At 40.8% G+C, this 22,475-nt stretch overlaps 1 protein-coding gene across 1 annotated transcript in view; it reads right to left on the bottom strand.

Moving 5' to 3' along the window:
- Window positions 1-238: 238 nt before the first annotated feature.
- LOC114707182 (rho GTPase-activating protein 6-like) overlaps window positions 239-22,475 on the bottom strand; it is a 27,842-nt gene continuing 5,605 nt past the window's right edge. Inside the window, 7 exon segments of the mRNA XM_037207278.1 lie at window positions 239-710; window positions 2,589-2,778; window positions 3,903-4,012; window positions 6,567-6,725; window positions 8,078-8,379; window positions 11,873-12,052; window positions 12,055-12,130. Of these exon segments, the coding sequence (XP_037063173.1) occupies window positions 399-710; window positions 2,589-2,778; window positions 3,903-4,012; window positions 6,567-6,725; window positions 8,078-8,379; window positions 11,873-12,052; window positions 12,055-12,130 (1,329 nt within the window). The 3' untranslated portion in view covers window positions 239-398.

Raw genomic sequence — 22,475 nt, 5'->3', positions numbered from 1 at the left:
GAGGGCTTTATCTTCCAGAATGTTTGACAGATTTTAAACAAATCATTGTAAATTATCTTTTCAAAACTAATAATTTCAATATCCAAGATACCCTCCATGACTCATGTACCATGGAAAAGAAAGGTGAGAAATATAGCAAGCAATATTCTGGGATACTTACAATGATTAAATTAGGAGTTCATCTGTCATATATTTACATATTAATATACACACGTCATATACATATATTCATATGTGTGTATATAAGTATGTGCATATATTTATATGTGTGTATAAATGTGTGTATATGCATATATATGTATGTAATTCAGTTAAAGTGTTATTTAAAAAACTTTCCCCATGCTGTGACATCATGATGTGCCCAATGCTGCTGAGAGGTCACATACAACTTTATGGAATCAGGGAATGGTGTCATTCTTCCATTCATTTGATGACAATTTAAAACTCTCCCTTACATGCAGGACAGTCCTCCTGAGGAGGAGCAGATGGACTCTTGAATACTTTATCATCACCATTAGGACAGGTCCTTTTACAGGACAGCCACTGTGGTCATCACTGGCATCCTTCATGTCGTCAGACTCACCATCATACAGTGAATCTGAAGACATTTCTATGTCATCACAACTCTTTCCAATGTCTTCAGGAAATACAGTGGTATCTTCTCCAAATATCTCTTGAAAATTCTCAATAAGAATTTCTACAATGGGGATCTGTAACACCACAAGGCAAAAACAGGATCCTCTGTCATTCCACATAGTTTACAATCAAATATGACATTCAGAGTCTTGAAAGGAAAAAAAAAACTTGAAATCCAGAATTATGAAGAGAATAGCAGTTACTCCAAACAGATATGAACCCATGAAATGACTAGGGATATTATGGACATGTATTTAATTATACAATCAGTATAGTACATTATAATAAATAGAAAAAGCTTCAATATTTCAAAAGTTTCAATATCATTGCAATGACTAATGTTTTGTTTCCTTCTTAATGGTGCATGTGTGTGTGCCTCTGTATGTGTGTGCAGTTATATGCCCTTGTGAGTACTTGATGGCCATGGAAACTAGAAAAGGTGATCAGATGCTTGAGGCTGAGACTTCAGTCAGTTGTAGAGTACCAGACATGGGTGATAAGAGACCCAACTCAGGTCCCCTGCAAGAGTCCTATTAACACCTGAGACATGTATCTTTCCCCCTGGAAATTTCTTACTGTTAACCTGACTAAATTGTGATTTACCTTGCACACACACATACACACACACACACACACACACACACACACACACACACACACAACCCTCCAGGTATGTCTGTGTGTATTTCTAGACAGCCTTAAATGAGGAGGTAAGTCTTCCCAAATCCACTGATGTATGTCCCAGATTGACTAAAAAGAATAAACAATGTTGAAATCACCTAAGCACCAGCTTTTATTTCCTTTTGCAAGCATACTGCTGTTCTCCAAGGTCTCTGTCTGGAATGGAGATTCTAGGGTCTTTGTATCTTATTAAAATATTTTGTTAAAATTTCATACATATTGCAAAGAAAAAGAAACTACTAGAAAGCAAACAGACATTTCAGAACTGATATGCTGCCAAGAGGAACTGGAATGAATTGAATTGGTGACTTTACAGGTACCATGATTTTCCCTTGGTTTTGTTTGTTTGTTGTTTGTTTGTTTTGAGATGAGAAGGAGGAGGAGTTTGGTTGCAGTGGTTTGAATGGGATGGCCCTCTAATTTCAGGTATCTCAAAACTTGATGTCCTCTTTTCGACACCATTTGGGTGGTTTGGGTTCCTGGAGGAAGTACGTCATTGGTTGGAACTTAGGGTTTCAAAACCCATGAGCCGTTTCCAGTGCACTCTCTCTGCTTCATGTTTGCTGTCTAAGACAAGAACCTTAGTTCTCAGCTTCCTGTTTGAGTTGCTCTGTCTGTTGGCAGCCATGCTCCTTTGCTGTGATTGTGAGGATTCTAATCTTGAAGCCCTAAATAAACACATGCTTCTAGAAGTCGCACACACCTTTAATCCCAGCACTCAGGAGGCAGAGGCAGGCAGATCTCTGTGAGTTCAAGGCCAGCCTGGGCTACAGAGTGAGTTCCAGGACAGGCTCCAAAGCTACAAAGAGAAACCCTGTCTCGAAAAACCAAAAAAAAAAAAAAAAAAAAAAAAAAAAAAAAAAAAAAAAAAAAAAAGGAAATAAATGATTTACTTACTTCCAATCCACATTCTCAATTTCCCTTCCCAAAGCTCTCTGAAATAGACCAATTCCGTTTCCACCTCACAAGAATGCAATTCAAGCTGGAAGTGGTGGCACACACCTTTAATACCAACACCAGGAGGCAGAGACAGGTGGATCTCTGTGAGTTCGAGGACAGCCTGGTCTACAGAGCAGGTTACAGGACAGGCTCCAAAGTTACACAGAGAAACCCTGTCTCAAAAAACAAAACCAACCAATCAACCAACCAACCAAACAAAAATAATGCAATTCAAGAGTGTCCATTAACAGCAATGATCTGTCCAAGGTATGCCCAATTTCTGGATCACAGTGGAGACTTTGTTCCCAAAGGCAGAGAACAAGTACCTTTACCTTTTTTGAGAGATCATCTCCAAATCCCGAGCTGCAAGAAGTAGGCCTCCATAGAAGATTAGGGGCTATGCGAACTGACAATCCATAAGCGTCCATGTGATTAATGGAAGAATGACTTTTAATCTTGTATAATACACTCATAAGGTGTCTTAAGAGAATGAAATTAGGTTTTGGTATCTGTGATAAAAGACTAAACAGAAAAAAATGGGGCAGTTATGTTTGTTTGTCCTACAAGTAACGTTATTTATGAATCTGTAAATACCAAGAGAAAGAAGGATACATCTTTTGTAGACTAGTTCATAGAACTAGCAGAATTCAAAAGAAGTCAAGAATATAGCTAAAGTATTGCCTAAGATATTTTCTGCAAACCACTTCTGTGTAGAGAACTATGGGAATTTTTTGAAAATCATGTATGTGCGTCTGTGCACCACATGTGTACTTGTTACAAACAGTCATGTGGGTCCTGGGAATGGAAACATCCAGAGATGTTAAACACGGAACCATCTGCCCTCTCCAGACACCATGGAGACAGACACATGTAATATATAACTTCATATGAACACATGTAACAATCATTTGTCATTCTAGAATGTGATGAGCTGAACAGGACTAATGAAACTAAGCCATGCACTTATAAAAGCTGCTTCTATAGATAAGGCTGAGATGCTAGAGTCCTGGCTGGTAATAGGAGCTCAAAGTTTCTCTGTTACCTAAGAAATCATTCTATGGAGTATTGTACTGGAAAATGTTTCAAAGAAGTTGAAGTTGAACCTGACCTAGACTTCTCTAGCTTGCTAGAGTTCAGTAAGTTGAATTCAGTAACAGCTCTATCTACCAATCAATGTCAGATATTCAGGATGTGAAATATCATTAAATACTCCATGGTAATTTTAGGACAGAAATAACCCCCAGGCATCATACACACATAGGCACACGTGTCCACACACACGCACATATGCACAAACACACACAGACACACAGACACTCACATACACACCTTTTAATTTGTCTCATGCAGGAACTCAAAACTGTATTCTATACTGGCCTGGACCCAAATATCTAGCCGAGGCTGTCTGTCAAACCATGACAATTATAATGTTGCAGCCTTCCAGATGGTGAGATTACAGGCATGAGACAACACACATGACTGAGAAATGCATCTGTTTATAAAGTGTCTCTACATGTGTGAGCAAAAGAAACCTCTTGGCATGGGACATCCTTTCAGTGATAATCGTGTAAATACAAGCTAACATACCTCTAAGAATATATTGCTTCTCTTCTGTGTTGTTCCTCAAGTGATTAATGTATCATTACCTCTGGATAGCAGCAATATTTTGATTCAGAAATCCTTTATCAGGGACTTCAAGCCATTTTTCGTATAGGTCAGAACAAAGCAAGCTTCCTTGTATATGTAGAAAAAATTCCTTATATTAAAAAAAAGAATCATAATGGTCAATATACATTGGAGAAATTATTGAGAAACATTTTTGTTGAAAAGTATCAGCTTAGAACAGTGATTCGTGGCCTGTGAGTCCTGACCCCTTTTGAGTTTGCATATCAGACATTTAAGTTATAATTCATAAAATTACAGATATGAAGTAGCAACAAAATAATTTTATGGTTAAGGGTTACCACAACATGAGGAACTGTATTAAAGGGTCAGAGAATTAGGAAGGTTGAGAACCACTGGATTAGACCCCACTTCTTTAAGGAATTCTCAATGTATCATCTACCCAGAATCTCAGCTCAACTGTGGAACCCAGAAGCAGGAGCTTGGGTTTTCTCACCTAAGAGTCTGGATGTGGTGGCAATAAAATAAACCTACTCTCTGTTAAAAGTGCTCATCCTGGATATTAGCAACCAGAAAAAAGGGCAGGGTCGGTAAACACCTCATCCTGATTCTACAATTTGATGAATCAGAACTTTTAATTCAAATTCATGGTAAGAAAAGTCCTAATGTGCATGTAGAGCTCTGCTTACAGACACACTTGGAGTAGGGCTGAACTTTCTCACCTGACCTCCTTGTGACCCATTTGAGAATTTCTGTTTCACAGTCACTCCCTCAACTGTGCAAAAATTCAACTCTTTAAATTGTAAACAGCAGCTTGTGTGATGGATGGCAAAATCCCTTTATCTGATTCCTTCTAAACCCAAGGTTTGATCATGTATATACTGCACTTTCAAAAGGCTAGCACACTTATGTGTGAGGCTTAGGTGGGTATGATGTTAAAATCTCAGAACTCAGAATGATGCAGTGAGACCTTAGGTTAGAGGTTAGAGTGGGTTTCAAAGACAGATGAATCTCTAAATAAATGACCAAACTAAAATAAAATGGGAGGAATCTCTAAATATGTTTGGTAAGAAAAAGAGCCAGATATGAAATTACCTAAAATAGCTTAACATGCACACATATACTTTTCTCAATAAATAGCCAAGAACAGCTCAGGTTTAACTAGTTCAGGAAACACCACCATCAACTTTCATGTTCATGATTCAGTAAAGGTTGATGGGGGAATATCTCTCTGTACGCTGTGAATATGTGTTTCTCTGATTGGTTGACAAAGCCATTCAGCCTATGGCAAGGCAGCTTAGAGGCAGGTGGGAAATTCAAAAGGAGAGACAGGAAGAAGGTGGGGGGAGAGGCCAGCCTACCATCCAGGGAGCAGCACACAGGTAAACCCACAGAACATGTGGCAACATATAGATGAACAGAAATGGGCTGAATTTAAATATGAGAGCTATTTAGTGGAAAGCCTGAGCTAATGGCCAAACACTTTTAATTAATATAAGCCTCTGTGTGTTTACGTGGGGAAGACCAGTAGGAGAGATTTGTCTCGACCACCAGCTGGCCGGGTCACAGAAAATCTTCCAGCTACAAAAGGTTGACTCATTTTAGTGTTTCCTGATCTGTAAAGGGTCAAGAATGGGTTGAAGCACTAAGGATAGAAAAATGAGAAAAATAGACAAATCTTATGTCTTCTTGTACCTTTAATGGGCTATGAGTGCAAGAACTGCCTTGGTAGTCACTGGTCTTCACTTTCTTCCCCATTGTGTGGTCTCAACTTTCTGGCATTGAGAGCAAGTCACACCTGGCAATCTCTGGGGTCAAGAAGGGATCAAGGGGTACATTTACATGATGTTACTATCCTTGCCTACACTCAGGGCATTATCTCTCCCCTTGATGTCTGGGGCCACTGCTCCAGAGTCTACTGAGTGGTGAACTCAGTACAAGGCTCAGTTAAAATAAACCAATAGTATTTGCTGTAGGGCCACTGCTTATAGACAGCTCCATGGCAAGTTCAATGTGGTAGACTCTTCATGATCCTTGATTATCTGACACAGGATTAGGATGGCAATGTCTTGTAAATGTGAAAGTACTTATTTATTTTTTGGTAGTGATGGAAACAATTTCATGTCTGTACTTGGCAACATCCAACTCTCTGTGAACCTATTACAGATAATTGGTGGACTAGTCATTGTGTTGTAGTTGAAGGATATATATATTTGTAAACCACTTTTTTTTGTTTGTTTGTTTTTTCGAGACAGGGTTTCTCTGCGTAGCTTTGCGCCTCTCCTGGGACTCACTTGGTAGTCCAGGCTGGCCTCAAACTCACAGAGATCCGCCTGCCTCTGCCTCCTGAGTGCTGGGATTAAAGGCGTGCGCCACCACCGCCCGGCCTATTACTACTTGTTTTGTTATTTCCTCACATGGTGTGGTCAGAGGTGAAATCAGTGGAGTCCTTTGCAATGGCAAACCAAAGCGCACCTAACATATGGGGACGTTAACTTCTAACAGAAAACTCTTCAACTGTGTCTTTGTGATAAATCCTTCAGCTTGTCAGACTTTTATCTATCAGGCCTCTTATCCTTAGGTCATTATGTGAAGGAAACTATCATCATCAGTTTATCTCAAGGAAGGAAAGTACTTATGCATCTCTAGAGGGATGCTGAGTGTGGAGGATGCTAAACTTTCTTTACCTTTAAGACAGATGCAACAACAAGGACAGATTCCTCAGTCAAGTTGACTTCCTCCCCATTATTAAGCTTTTCTTTAAGGGTTCGGAAAGATTTGTTGGCCATTGTTCTGAAGATCTTCTCCGTATGTAGTCCCTTTTCCTCAATAATAGAGAGAATGTCCTGTGTGGGGTAAAGAAAAGCTTCTGTTATTATAGATCCACTCTTTTGAAGTACCAGTGTGTCTCTTACTGAAAACCAGAGCAAGGGCAGGCGTGGGTACAGAGCTATACCTGGGAGGAAGGAAGATTTTGAATTTTTTCTTTCATTTTTTGTTTCTTTTTATAGCTTCTAGATATATCTTCTCCCCTAATTACTTTTCCTAATTTGAAACACTGGAATTTGTTGGAATCAGTTATTCCTCGGCACTGACTCACACTTCTGTTCCCCAAGCGTTTTGGTGAATGGTCCCCTCTTACTCTTGCCTTCTCTTCTATGAACATCTTTCCCACACCTGCCTTTCTCAGTTACTATTGGTATATTTCCCTTCCAGTGTCCCAGCCATTATTAGTACTTCCTGTCTGTCCTGGGCCCTGAAATGAGTCTTAAAATCTGTGTTTTTAAGAAAGCTTTATCTTGTTATACTTCCTTTGACAGAGACTTTCATTTCCTTTGTCTGTGACTCTTCTTTTCAACTATTAATGTCATAAGGTGCTGTCACAGTCAAGGACCCAAGGGAATATCAATTCGTCTTCCATGTTTTCAGTATGTAAAAATGACTACCATACATAACCTTTACTGAATATTTTCTCTATTTTCAAATTTGGGATGATCATAATCATGGTTACCAGAAAATTTTGTAAAATACACAAGGCACGGACAGTAATTATCGTGTCTCTGACACGACAAGCTTGTTCATATGCAGCATAAATTCCTGAAACTGAGTATAGAGCTAAAATGGATGCCACATACTTAAAGTGTATTTTCAATGGCAATTTAGTAACATTTAAAACAGCTCATGTCATATAGGGTAGCTTGTAAGTATATTCTACTAGGATGAAATGGTTAATACATACCACAGAACAATGCTTATACATAATTCCTTTATAATACAAAAGAAAACACTCTAGATATTTTGAATTATAAAGTGGAATAATCTCAGTGGCAATGATACTAAGGAAGAATCCAGAGTAATTCAGAGTCATGAAAGAAGCTGGAAGAGTTGAGGTTTGGGGACTCAGAGGGTCTCACCCATAGACCTATTTCCTCCAATAAGCTGGTGGGTTTGGGTCTTTGTGGAAAATAGTGGAAGACGTGGAAACACTGTAGGTTTTTGTTATTTTTTCCCCAGTTTTCTTGAATTACATGGTTTTAACTTCAGCAGAATTAATTTTTTTTGAGGCAGTATTTTAAAAGGATCTCACTCTCATGGACAGGTTATCTAGACATTCATTAGTCTTACAATTCACTGAAAACAGAGGTTTCCGGAAATTATGTTGAACAGGAGAGCTGTAGACACCCAGAGTGAAACTCACCGGTATTGGAGTAGGCAGATTGCCATCCTCACACACACTCAGGAGAGACATCCCGAAGAGGTGTCTCTTGATGGGTGGTGATGGGGTGTCAGAATTTACAGCAAGGAGTTCCTCACTTGATGGCGATTGGGTGTCAGAATTTCCAATAAGTTCCTTGTTTGGTGCTGGTGGGTTATCAGAATTTCCAGTGGGGTGTTCCTCATTTGGTGCTGATGGAATTAAGCACACGTTGTCTTGGCTGATATCAGAGCCCCATGTAATCATTGGATTTATTAAAGACATTTTGACATGTTCCTCAGAATCTAAAAAAAAAAAAAAAAAGGATATCACTGTATGTTATAATTGGACTCACTTAACACTTCCATGCCTTTTCATTTTATAGCTTACATACCTTCAGCATCACCATGATATACCTTCAGCATCACCATGATACACAGACAAGAACCAATAATATAACATTTATAATAGTGAGACTGCATCCCGAGGGACATGATACCTAGCTGTATATGTCCCATACTTGTAGGTATAATTGTAGGGAAAAGGGGCTGGCTAAAGAAACCTACCTTGACCCTGGAGCCCAGAACTAGGGAAAGATGGCTCCGATCAGGGCAGAAAGAAACACAGTTTGGCTCAATAAGATCAGAGCCATCTCTGCCCTGGCCAACTGACTTGTGAAACCAACCAATCACAGAGCAGGATAGTAGAACCCTGGGCCTGGGGTTGACTCCACCCCCAAGACTTCCTGTGTAAACCGCCCTGCCTAGTCGGTTAGAAAAAAAGGCTGTTCTCTCCACCCTAGTAGAGGTAGATACTCTCCTGGACTCCTTCCAAATAAATCTCTTTCTCAAAAGAGTTCTTTGGGTATGAAGATCTTCATTCACTAGCATAGAGAAGATCCTTGCTGAGACTTCCCCCAGTGGACAAAAGAAGGAGAGCTGAAAGAGTAGGGCAAGGAGGAGCTGAACAGATCTTTGCCAAGATCTTCTCAATGGACACAGCAAGCTGAAAAGTAACACTTTTCTCCAGAGCGGAAGGAGATTGCTACATTTCTGCAGAGGTTTCTCCTTTCACAGAGTGAAGCAAAAGAAGCAACATCTTAGGCCGGAGAAGCAGAGCTCTGCTAGGAAGCTTCCTTAAGTGGGGGCTGAGCAAAGCTCAGTTGTTAGAGGCTCTCCAGGAGAGGAGTAGGATTGCTATATCCTGCAGGGAGACCATCCCCCCATTTTACCAGGTATACCTTGACTTTCCCAAAGAGTCAGGATACCCTTCCCTGCTGAAGCAGTTCCAGGCCTGACTCTCCCAAGAAGTCAGAAAATTTTCCCTTCCAGGGTTGGGCTGCTTCTTTGCAGTTCCAGCAGTTAGAGCTGTGCTAAATAGCTCTAGTTGTCTGGGATACCTTCAGGGCAGAGCTGTTGTTCTGAGCAGCTTGAGGTGTCTGGGATACCTCCCCCTCCAGGGATGAACTGTCTCCTTGCAGTTCAGTCATCAGAGCTGTCCTAAGCAGCTCAAGGTGTTGCCTGACTCCCCAGGAAGTCAGGACACATTTCCCCAGAGTTGCTTCAACCAATTTACCTACATTTTTGGTGCCGAAATCCAAGACACAAAACCCAAAGAGTTGCAACCAATTTACTTACAATAATCAGTAATTTCTGGTGTTTGTCTTGAAAGCTATGCATATAGGTATTAGAATCAAGCAGTGATGTAGTATACAATCTGAGTCCTCCTGTGTGAATTCTTGACTGAACAGCCATGGGCAATAATTGGGACTATGGGGGGTCCAGCCCATTGATAGCCCTCTCCCAGGGTCTGGGAAGAATCTACAACCAGCTGATAATCTAATCTTTGACAATATTAAATGAATCTATGCACATGGAACTCTTTAGTTCATATGCTTTATTTTTCTGAGTCAGTTCTCTACATAGCTTCTTTTCTGTTCTTTTTTTTTTTTTTTTTTTGGTAGTCCAGGCTGGCCTCGAACTCACAGAGATCCGCCTGCCTCTGCCTCCTGAGTGCTGGGATTAAAGGCATGCGCCAATGCCGCCGCCGCCGCCGCCGCCGCCGCCGCCGCCGCTGCACCACCCAGCTTCTTTTCTGTTCTTATACTTAGCTCCTCTCTGTTCCTTCTCTTCCTGTCCTGTCATTGTCCTAGTTCCTACTAAGCTCTTTCCATCTCAATCTTCATCTCTGTCTGTTTCTCTTTCCATCTTCCTTACTTCCTCTCCTGCTCTCAAGACCCAATTCAATCCACCTGCAATCTGCAAAAACTCTGCCTTGTTGCTTTCTCCTTGGGCTAGCAATCTTGTCTCAATTGCTTTCCTCTACCTGGTATGCAAAAAAAAAAAAAAAAAAAAAAAAACCTTTGTCCTGAGTCAATTGCTCTGGAATGCCACTTGGCCTGTGAGAGGAAAGGGGGGGGGGTGTCCTGGGCTTCATCTGCACAAGAAATAAGACTATGCACCTAGCCTGTCTCCAAGGTGGTGTCTCCAGAAGGGTGTTTACTTTAATTCAGGAGACCATTTGCCATTACAGCCTAGGCTGCTTGAGAAGAATTTTAGGATAAATACACCGTTAAAAGTTGTTGGGAAGTTATGAGTGCATATGAAATTAATAGCAGAAGACAGCTGATATATTAAAAGAAAAATAATGCCAAATACTCCTTGATATTTGGCTTAATCTTCTCAAAGGCCCTTAGCTTCTTCCAGGTATTAGCTTTTCCATATTCAGCTGAATTCCTACTATATTCCTGTGTCTAGAAACAGGGCAACTATAATTTAAGAGCAGTATCTGCACTTCATCTCATAACTTGCCTGACTAAATTTCTCTGACAGTCTTTAACTTTTCTCCCTTGAACTATGAGGTCAAATCTGAGGTCATAGCATTCCTATGGGTATATTATGCTATATGAAGACTTCCAAAAGAACATGCATGGTGGTGCACACCTTTAATCCCAGTTTTCAGGAGGTAGAGCCAAGAGGATCTCTTTGAGTTTGTGACCACCCTGCTCTACAAAGCTAGTTAGTTCCAAGACAGTCAGGGCTGTTAAAGAGAGAAACCCTGACTGGCAAAATTGAGTGGCTATTCTGAGTATTATAAAAATAACTCAGGAGTCAAGATATCAAGGTACATGATATTTCTCCACATATTCTTAATTAATTATATATTTGGCACTTCTAGGATTTACTTCTTACATAAATTCAGGACCACTGTGAAGAAGGAATGACATTTTACAGGCAGTTTCTGACAACGGGAAAGCACCTATAATGTATAAGTGAAGTTTCACTTCACAATCAGACTCCCAATTGCTGTGCTGTGGGATGTCTTTCTGTATGCTTTGAATATGTGTTGCTCTCATTGGTTGATAAATAAAGCTGTTTGGCCAATGGTGAGGCAGAATAAGGTGAAGCATTACATTTGAACCAGAGAGAGGAGAAGAAAAGGAGAGTGGGGAAGACGCTGTGAGCCACCACCAGGAGAAGCGAGATGTGAAAGTAATGGTAAGCCACAATGGTACATGCCAATGCATAGATTAACAGAAATGGGCTGGGTTGAGTTGTAAGAGCTAGCTAGCGAGAAACCTGAGCCATTAGGTCATATAGTTTGTAAATAATATAAGCCTCTGTGTGTTTGCTTGGGACCAAGGGGCTGTGGGACACAAGTGGGAGAGATTCATCCTGGCTGTGGGGCCAGGCAGGACTGAAGAAACTTTCAGCTACATAGCTGTTTGTTGTAAATGATGTTTTCAGGTGATAAATGTGTCTAACTCATAGGTTAAGGTAATAGAACATCTATACTTACCTATAATTCCCTCACTGTGGAGAAGAGCAGTTGGACTTATGGGCACTGCATCATTGCCTGTGGGGCTTGTCCTCCCACTGGGACAGAGGTAGTCTTCTTGTTCTTCTTCTTCTTCTGTCTCAACAATGTCGGTTGGAGTGTCCAGGGAATTGTAAGCCTTCTCCCCATCAGGGCAAACAATGAGTTCTCATAATGAGATGAAATGTCTTCTCCAAATATTTTTGGATAATTCTCAATAAGGAATTTGACAAGAGAAATCTGTGACAAAACAAGGCAAATACTAAGGGTCTCTGTCATTTCACATGGTTGCAAATCATATATATGAGCCTTAGGCTAAAAGTATGTAGTTCAAAATTCAGATAAAAAGTCAACTTCTATAAAATATGGGGGAGGGGCGCTGTTAGAAATATGAAAGATTTTTGAGATCAGATGATAAAATGTGATCATTACAGTACAATACTATATAAGAGGATGATTTCTAGGGCTCCCAATGTGATGACTGGTATATACTGTTAACTTGAGTAACTTTTGTTCCATTTGTGACAGACATGACTGAGCATGTCTGTAAGGATGCTTACAGAAAAGTACAGTTAAGGAGGGAAGACTACGCCTCAATGTGGGCTCCATCCTATTGAAAGTTCCTACTGGGTGACAAAAAATGAAGAGATAGGCAAAGCCAACGGAGCAACAGCGTTCATGTGTCTCTGATTGCTCAGTGCAAGTGCAATGTGCAACAGCTTGACAAACAGGTTCATTATTATCAGTAACTTTGTAACTCTGTGGGCTTGGTCCCAGGTTTGGGCACCAAAATATAAGTTTGTTGCAACTCGGGGGTGGGGGTTGCTTGGGGCTACAGACAGCTGACTGGAGCTGCAAAGAGACAATTCAGCCCAGGAAAGTGAGGTATCCTGGACACCTCAAGCTGCTTAGAACAGCTCTGCTCTGGAGGTGTCCCGGACACCTTGAACTGCTTAGGACAGCTCTGGTGGCTGGAGCTTCAAAGAGACAGCTCATCCCTGGATGGGGAAGTTATTCTGACTGCTCTGGAGAGTCAGGCATGGAACTGCTTCATCAGGGAAGGGTATCCTGACTGTTTGGGAGAGTCAGGCTATACCTGGTGTGGTGGGGCATGGTCTCCCCGCAGGATATAGCAAGCTTGCTCCTCTTCTGGAGAGCTGCTACAGCTGAGCTTTGCTCAGTCCCACTTAAGGGGGCTTCCTAGCAGAGCTCAGCTTCTCCAGCCTAAGAAATTACTTTTTGCTTCACTCTGCAAAAGGGGAAACCCCTGCAGAAATGTAGCAATCTCTTCTGGCTCCGGAGCAAAGTGTTACTTTTTCAGCTCTCCTTTGCTCAGTCCACTGTGGGAAGTCTCAACCAAGATCTTCTATTCAGCTCCTCTTTGCTCAGTCCATTGTGGGACATCTCAGCAAGATCTTCAGTGTGCCAGTGAATTAAGATCTTTGCACCCAAAACTCTTTTGAGAAAGAGATTTATTTGTGAAGCAGGAGTCCAGGAGAGTAGCTGCCTCTACCAGAGTGGAGAGAAGAGCCCCCAACTGACCAGGCAGGGCAGTTTATATAGGAGGTCTGGGAGGCAGAGTCAACAGGGATTGGCTAGATTTCTTCTGCCCAGGGATTGATCAGTTTTGTGGGCTAGGGGCAGAGATGGCCCTGACTTCAGACCCAAACTGTTTCTTTCACTGGCCTTTCTCAGCTTTTTGACACTAATTCTAAGGCCAGGGCACCTTTCTTTCACTGACTCTGATTCCAGAAACCAAGAATGTTACTTTGGTACTGGTGTCAGAGTCAGGGCATGTTTCTTTAGTTCTGGGTTTGAGGATAAAGTGTTCATTTCTCTGGCTCAGGTCCCAAACCCAGGCTGTGTTTCTTTCCTTGGTCCTGGGCTCCAGGGTCAGGGTGCTACTTTCCTGCTCTGTGATTGGTTGGTTTCACAGGTCAGTTTGCCAGAGGCAGAGATGGCTCTGATCTGAGCCTAACTGTGTTTCTTTCTTCCGTGATCTGATCAATCTTTCCCTATTTCTGGGCTCCAGGGTCAGGGTGTGTTTCTTTAGCCAGCCCCCTTTCCCTACAATTATATTGGGAAATATTTAAAGTAAGGCCTATTTGGAGTGAAGTAGATGATTGTGTATCTGCAATGACAGGTTGTTTGGAACTCTAGCTTTCTCTTCCACTCATTAATTCTACACAAAATGAGAAAAGCTGTCCTGAGTCAGGCCTTCCTGTGATGTACTTCTTAGAGGCCCAAGAGCAATCAAAAGTTAATCAGAAACCCAAATACTGAGAGTCATAAATTGTGATATTTTATTATAGTATTTGAAATGTGTTTGCCATAGAAAAGTGTCTCTAATCCAACCATAATCAGCAACAAGAGGCCAAGGATATATTTAATCACACTACCATATTTCAGAACAACATATATGATAAAACAATCCATATTGCCTTTGTTTCATTGGGAAACCACCTTGAAAACAATTAGAAATTCACACATTCCTCAGTGATGACATCAAGGGTTCAGTCTTGATTTTCTAATCCAGCACCCATGTTTTCTTATCATTTTACAAGACTAGTTCTCAGTGGATTAGTCTAACAACATTCTAAATCGCAGTCGACAAAGGACTGAGTCACTGAGCTCAAATACCCATTTAAATTCCACTTACTCAAAATCCACAAATGATTTTTCCTTTCCAGATGGATGAAAATCAAGGGTGCACTCATTTTAAAAACAAAAACAAATAAACAACAACAACAAAAAACCCAAACCCCAGACTCTCAGGATAATCCTGTATTCCTATCTCTTTGTGAAGACATGTTTATTCTAGGCATAAAATATATGTCTCATTACCTTTTTGGTGATATCTGCCAATCTTGAGTTGCAGGAAGTAGGCAGGCATAGAATACACAGGGCTATGCAAATAGCTAAATTAGAAGATGTCATGTGGTTGACTTCAGAGTTTCTCTCAATTTTGTATAATATTCTGAAAAGTTGTTTCAAAAGAATGGCATTCAGTTGGGGTAGTTGCTCTAAAAGACTGAACACAGAGACAACTTATTTTAAAACAATAAATTTTACTCATAAAATTGTAAATATAAAGAAAGGGAATGAGTAATTGTATCTTATTCGTGGTCCCCTGAGAATAAAATGGAAGGAGGAATGTGTCCTACAAATTATGCTTGAAATATCTCCCCAAAGTCAGAAAAAAAGACAAATTTAATTGATATGTGCGCGCACACGCACGCGCGCGCACACACAACACACACACACACACACACACACACACGTTACATAAATGCTGAGATTAAAAGCATGGGCCACTGTGACTAGCCAAGTCATACTTCTCCTTTCACAATGTCTTCTGTGTTGTGAACAATTGAAACCTTTCGTTGTCAGTCAATATATTTAGTAAATGATTCTGTGGTATATGATCTAATGTGTCTAAGCAAACATTATTCCTCTTTTGTTGGTGTTGCTCAGGAAATTAGTGAATCATTACCTCTGCACTGCAGCTACTTTCTTCTCTTCATATACTTGGTCGAGGACACCAAGCCATTCATCATATAGTCTAGATGTCAGCACACTTCCTGGTATATTTCTTAGAAACTCCTTACATACATAGAAAAAAAATATTTTTGTGGAAAATATACATCACAGAAATTGCTCAAAATACTTTCAACTGTAAAATTCAGCTTAGTTCCAACTTCATTCTTAGCTCCCAACCTATTTCTTAGTTGGAACCTAGTCTGACATGTAGACCCACTAAGTTTTGTCCATCAAAACTAGAAACCTAAGAGCAGATTTTGGGTAGAGCACACTAGGACACACTTAAGAGATCAATACCTCATCTCAACTCTTACGTTCAAATGACAAACATATACATTACGGCAATTTCTCCATGATCACGGAGTTTTTGCTTCTTACCCTAATGACTCTGAAACAAGTGATCTAACTGCATGGACCCATGCACTCATAAGCAAAGGCTGGGTGAGCCTGGACTTTCTTTCATGTGCTTCGTTCTCCAAGAGAAAATGCTTGTAGTAACATTGTTGTAGAATATTTTAAGGTGTGTTACTCTTGTTTATGTTACATTTGTTTAACTCTGTGAAACTGTTACTGTGCCTGTCTAAAACACCTGATGGCCTAATAAAGAGCTGAATGGCCAGGAGGGAGACAGGAGAGAGAAATAGGTGGGGCTGGCAGGCAGAAAGAATACCTAGAAGGAGAAATCTGGGAAGGGGGAGATCAAGGAGCCAGAGAAGGATGAGGCCTCCAGGGGCCAGCCACCCCGCTACATAGCAAGCCATGGAGTAAAAAGTAAGATATACAGAAGTAAGAAAAGGAAAAGCCCAGAGGGAAAAGTTAGATGGCATAATTTAAAGATAAGAAAAGCTGGCAAGAAATAAGCCAAGTTAAGGCTGGGCATTTATAATTAAGAATAAGCCTCGTGTGTGGTTTATTTGAGAACTGAGTGCCCCCCCCCCCACACACACAAAAAGAGCAAAAACAACAACATCCTCTAAGTTGCAGAGGAAATGTAATGTGTGTCTTTGTATAGTGACTGTCAAATAAATATCACAAGACTGAGCAACAATATGGTTCCTTAAACAATATTCCTGAAAAAAAATATCGTCCTAGGTAGCACTAACTTGGGATGGGGAAATTTCATGAAGCCAAACTTCTAGATGTAGAACTACATACACATAAATACTATTGAGAGTGGAAAAGTACATCTTCCTCAAAGATGAACCCCCTAATTGGTAATCCAATACCAATTGGTGGCTAAGAGTGCATATACTGCTAACCATAAGTGGACTCATCAGGTTGTTTTAACATTTTTATGGATGTATATGTATATATGTATGTAATAACAAAAACTAAAGAAAATGGACCCTGTATTTGAGAGGAAGTGGGAAGCTGATGGGAAACATGAGGACTTAGAGCAAGGAAAGGGAAGGAGTGAAATTATGTAATATAAGTTGAATTTTAATAGTAACATCAGAGTTTCATTTTATGGGGCTGAAGAGATGGCTCAGTGATTAAGAATGCCAGCTTCAAAGCCATGAGGACCTGCATTTGGATCTCAACATTGCATGAGAGGGAGACAGGAAAATCATGGGATCTTACTGGCTATGTGTAGCCAAAGTATATGTGGAGGAGATGCATGCTCTACTAAGGAAGAAAAATTCACCTCTCAGAAAAAACTTAAGGAGTGACAGAGAATGATGAAAACTGGTAACAAAACACATCTGACTAGGCATGTACACACAGGTGACACTCATATGCCTGTATAAAATGACCCTCCATACCCTATTATTATTTTGAAACCTGTTTTGCATGAGGAACAGAGGAATCAAATAAAAGATACTTAGTCACATTACCCTTCACTGTGACTGGTTTATGCTTGAACCCTTCTGTTGTGAGCATCAGAGGAACCTTTGGCTTATCAGATTTCTATCAGTCCTGTCTACTGTCCTTCAAGAGTACACATGATGCAGGAAACTACTCACACCGATTGGGAGGAATCCTGAGTGTAGAGGATGCGAAGACTCGCCCTACCTTTAAGATAGATGCCACAACAGGGACACTTTCGTTGTTCAAGTTCACTTCTGTCCTGGAATCCAGCCTTTCCTTTAGGGATAGGAATGCTCTTGTTTTGCAGGTGTGCTGAAGATACCTTCAGTGATCGCCCCCTTACACTAATAAAGGATAGTATGTCCTGAGAAAAGAAAGAGAAACACCTGTCACTCCACTGGCAGCACAGAGCAGGTGTCCCTTCTTCTTGAGAACCAGGCTAATGGTGTGCACAGGTGCAATGCCAGAGCTGGTGTGGACGAAGAGGACCTTGACCTGGTTTTGGTGCTTCTATCTCCTGTTGTACCAATCCTACCCTAATGTTAACCCTGAGACCTCAGGCAATGTTTATTTGTAATCAGATTTTCCACTACAGTAGTGATTTAATCCAACTTTTCCAATACACGGTTTGTGGTGAATAGTCCTCTCTTACCTTCCTATTCTTAAGCCAATGATTTGATGCACACTTGCTTCTCCACTTGATAGAATTGAAGAGGGGAGGTATTTAGGAGAAGCAAGATTTTGTCCTCAGGGCAGCCAGAGAAGAACCATATGAGACCTACCAGAATCACTGTGGGTAGAGTGCCATCCTCACAAATGGCAGTCAGATCTTTTCCGAAGATTTTTCCTGTCTTCACAACTGGCGGGGCTGTGCACACTTGGACCTGGTGAGGTACAGAGCCCTTTTGGAACAACCAGGATATGAAAGGCCATCTTCTCTTAACTGTTGGCTCCTCTGTATCTAAAGAGGAGATGAGATCATTACACGGAGTAGTTTCATTTATGTAACCTTTGTCGCAGATTCCCAGTTTATAATGTACCTGGTGTAATGCATACAAAGAGGTTATCATTTCTGATATGATTCCCTCTTCTGACCTCCTCAGGCACCAGGTACAACATGGTGCACAGATATACATGTGAGAAAAAACACACACACATAAGTAAAACTGAAATTTAAAAACTTTAAAGAATATTCTGTTTACTCCAAACTATGTAGCTTCTGTTTTTGAATGAAAATGTGAAATTTAGCCATTTCTCTGAATCCATGTAAATATAGTCAGTTCACATCTCTATATGACCTCATTGAATGGGAAATATTCTGTTCAGACTTATGGAGCCTTCCTGATTGAATCACCTGTTATTCCTTATGTTGCATTTTTCTGGAATTTTTCACAAGATTATTGACATATAGGTAATAGTAATAGACGATTTATCTGAAGCATTTGGATAAGAATTAAAAATCTGAGATTACTAAGTCTGCTTCTGAGGCTGACCTTCAAAAGATACTGAAAAGGTGATGTTCTAAGACATGTAGTGACCCTCAGACAAGTAACAGTGAGGATGTCTGTTGGAGGTGAGAGAACATTACCTTGTTCAAACCTTTCTCCTGTATCCTAAGAACAATCTGTGGGGACATTCTTGGTTATTCAAAGTACAGAAATCAGACTAATTTTTAAAAATATTTATTTAATAATGTCTGGTCCTTTTGCTTTTTATAAGGTAGATACAATTACAGTTCTCAGTCAATGATAAGACAAATGCAGGGGCTTATTAAAAATATATTTAATTACTGAAAGGTGTCAACTTGGTAATATTTTAATTCTAAGGTTTGGAAGAGCTTTGTACATCATGGATGCTTCAGAAATCCCAAGAAATGAACAGTCTTGTTTATTTCTGAGCATTCATTTTGAATGTGTATTCCAACCCACAGGCCATATTCAAGTAAGTTATGCCTAGTACCTCATGCCTAGATTGTTCCATATTGATCCCTTGGAAGCTTCTAGAGTCTACTAATTTAAATGTTACTGTAACTCTTGATCTAATTGTAGCACTGGCACTGTATCTGTGTCAGAAGGAAAGGCAAAGCAAGAGCTTAATTATACTGGTGATTAATCAGAAACAGACGGGGCAAGATTCCATCCTTCTCAGAAAACCATATCCATGTCACAGCACAGACTCCAATATTCCTTTAGAGAAGAAAAAAATGTAAAACATGAGAGAGCAAGTAAGACATTTGGGCATTAATTCCAATTTTGTAGATGTAGTTCTAGCCCACAGTCGCTGTCAGAACATAGTCCAAGAATGGAGTCATGAGAGGGAAATTCTGAGTGCTTGTGAGAAAATTCCACAAGACCAAGACAACGGTCTTGTGACTTCCGTTTCATCGAAAACACAGAAATGTTTTTGGCATGTGATTGTGTGCTCTTCCCGGTGTAGCAGATAGGAGTGAGTTCACATCAGCTGCTGTTACTCAGCAGCCTCTATGGACAGTATTTTTGCCACAGGCAGCTTGTCCTTGTGATTATGCACTTTGCTCAGGAGACTCTTCTTCACCCTTAGAGTATCAATTGTCTAATGCTCTCAATAAAGTTGGCTACTTCATGAGACTTTAATCCACCTCATGTTAAGGCCCCATATCCCAGGTTCGTGCCCCCTTGAGTGGTAAACAACTGCTGTGTGAAGGAGGCTTCTGTGTTTTGAAGGCAGAAACCAACAAGCCTTAAAACTGTCACAGGGAGCACAGCAAAATCCCCCACACAGTGCGCTGATGGGCCTATGTTCTTCAAACAAAGTGACAAGTTGAAAGTTTTCTGTTTTTAGACTCTTGGCTTACACATCCTTACCTCATCAGAGTATCCCAGGGAGGCTCCTGACACTCTGTGTGTACAGTCTACTTGGCCCAGAAGCACAAGGAGAAATCCAATATAACAGTGCATGCTAAAGCACATTTCATTTAATTCACAATTACCAACTATTTAATAGAACCCAGTCACATGATACTATCTCTTTATGCAACAGTCTATGGGCTGGTGAAAAAACCCTGTAATTTTCCTGTGCATTTCCACACAAGAAACAGAATTTTCCTAAAAAGACAAATAAAACAAGACTTTGGATTTCTTGATTCTAAATAAAAAAATTTTTAAATTTTCATTCATTGAAGACTAAAGACAATACTAGGGGCTAGAGAGATGTCTCAGTGATTAAGAGCACATATTAACTTGTTGTTCTTGCAAAAGGGCTGGTTTTCATCTACAACACCCACAACCATCCAACGAAAATGTCCCTCTTGTGGCATCTATCTTAAAGGTAGGGGGAGTCCTCGCATCCTCTACACTCAGGATTCCTCCCAATCCGTGTGAGTAGTTTCCTGTATCATGTGTACTCTTGAAGGACAGTAGACAGGACTGATAGAAATCTGATAAGCCAAAGGTTCCTCTGATGCTTACAACAGAAGGGTTCAAGCATAAACCAGTCACAGTGAAGGGTAATGTGACTAAGTATCTTTTATTTTTAGTTTTTTGTTTGTTTGTTTGTTTTGTCTATTTTCCCAGCCTTAGTCTTTCAAAGGATACTTTGCTCAAGAAATCATAGGCACTGAGGGTGTATGGCTCTCTGGGTAATAGGTTGTGTGGGCATTTCATGTCAAAGTTCAATATTCCACACACATGTTGACAAACAGATGTAACAGATCTTGGAATAACCTTTTTCTTGGTGTTGATGGGCGAATGTAATTTTTTTATCCCATGGTCATTCAGATTCTATTGTGAATCAATTAGATCTAGGCTCCATCAGAAAGGCAAGGCAAGTACCCAAGGGTTTTCTCCTGAAATTGTTGCAGATGACTCAAATCTGTAGTCAAAAGACACATCATTAATATTGATCTAATAATTTTCCTGCTGGAGAGCTGGGAATGGTGAGGAAAGGTATTTTTAAAGAATCCACTGTGAAAGATTACCTGTGATGGTTGGTTCTTTTTGCACCCCCAGAGTGCTCAATATTACCAACTATGGTTCTGTTGTGGCCTCCAAGAAGCCCCAAGCCTACTCCAAGGTAAGTAACAGGGAACACTAAAGAGGGCTGACCAAGGCAATGTTTTCACCCTGAATTCTCAATGTTTTCGTCATTCAGTCTTAAAGTTAAACCAACATTAAAAGAAAATAACTTAAACATTATTTCAGGTGATGAAAACTGGTAACAAAACACATCTGACTAGGCATGTACACACAGGTGACACTCATATGCCTGTATAAAATGACCCTCCATACCCTATTATTATTTTATATTTTATCCTGCAATATTTTATTTGATTCCTCTGTTCCTCATGCAAAACAGGTTTGCTCACATTCATTGCCCTCAGTTTCAACTCACATTCCTATTTTCTTCTCATAGAGCATGAGCATCCCTATGACATCATCATGAGAAACATTCAAAGTAACGTCAGTCGACGACGACGACGGAAATCAAGGAAGTGCACAGCTTTTCCTGCCCTGCCTGGGCTGTATGTAGAACAACCAGATCTACAGGGGTGATTTGTCCTAAAGCCCAAAGACCCAGCAGGAAGCCAGAAGCAGAGCAGTGAGTCCCTGACCTTCCTTCAAGTGGCCCGGTGGTGGTGCCAGCGGCGGCCAGCAGAGACATACAGGCCTGCGGCAGCAGCTGGCAGAGACAGACAGGCCCGGCAGTGGCCCGCAGAGGTAGACAGGCATGGCAGTGGCGACAAGCAGAGGCAGGTAGGCCTGGTGCAGAGGCAGGCAGGCCCAGCAGGCGGCGGCTGAAACACAGTCGCAATAAAGACCAGAAACAGAGCTATTACCCGCTGAAGAGCTAGTGAAAACAAAATCTTAATCAAGAGCTTGGAGCAGGAACTCCTTTAACCCCAACACCCGGGGAAGAAGCTATCTCCGTGGGACGGAACCAGAACAAATCTGAACACTTCGTCTGAGGCCAACCCAGGGCCCAGCTGCTGATCCTGCGAAACCCAACAACTTGGAGGTGTTGTGAGACTACACCACTCAGCTGAAATCCATCCAGGAGAGGATTCAGATGCCTACAGTTTAAAGTCTGAAGAAACAAGATCAGCTGAGGAGTTGATGAATGAACAAAATGTGACCTGGGAACACAGAAGAAGGTGGTACCCAGCCACCAAACCAGATCACCAGAATCTTAAATATATACTTCACTGACTGAGATCAGCTGCTCCTGAAGAAACAGCCCAATAGCACCAATTTAACCAAGA

This window comes from Peromyscus leucopus, chromosome 6 (assembly GCF_004664715.2).
Source record: "Peromyscus leucopus breed LL Stock chromosome 6, UCI_PerLeu_2.1, whole genome shotgun sequence".
NCBI classification, from domain to species: domain Eukaryota; kingdom Metazoa; phylum Chordata; class Mammalia; order Rodentia; family Cricetidae; genus Peromyscus; species Peromyscus leucopus.
The sequence above is the reverse complement of the archived record's forward strand: the minus strand, read 5'-3'. Positions and strand labels throughout refer to the sequence as shown.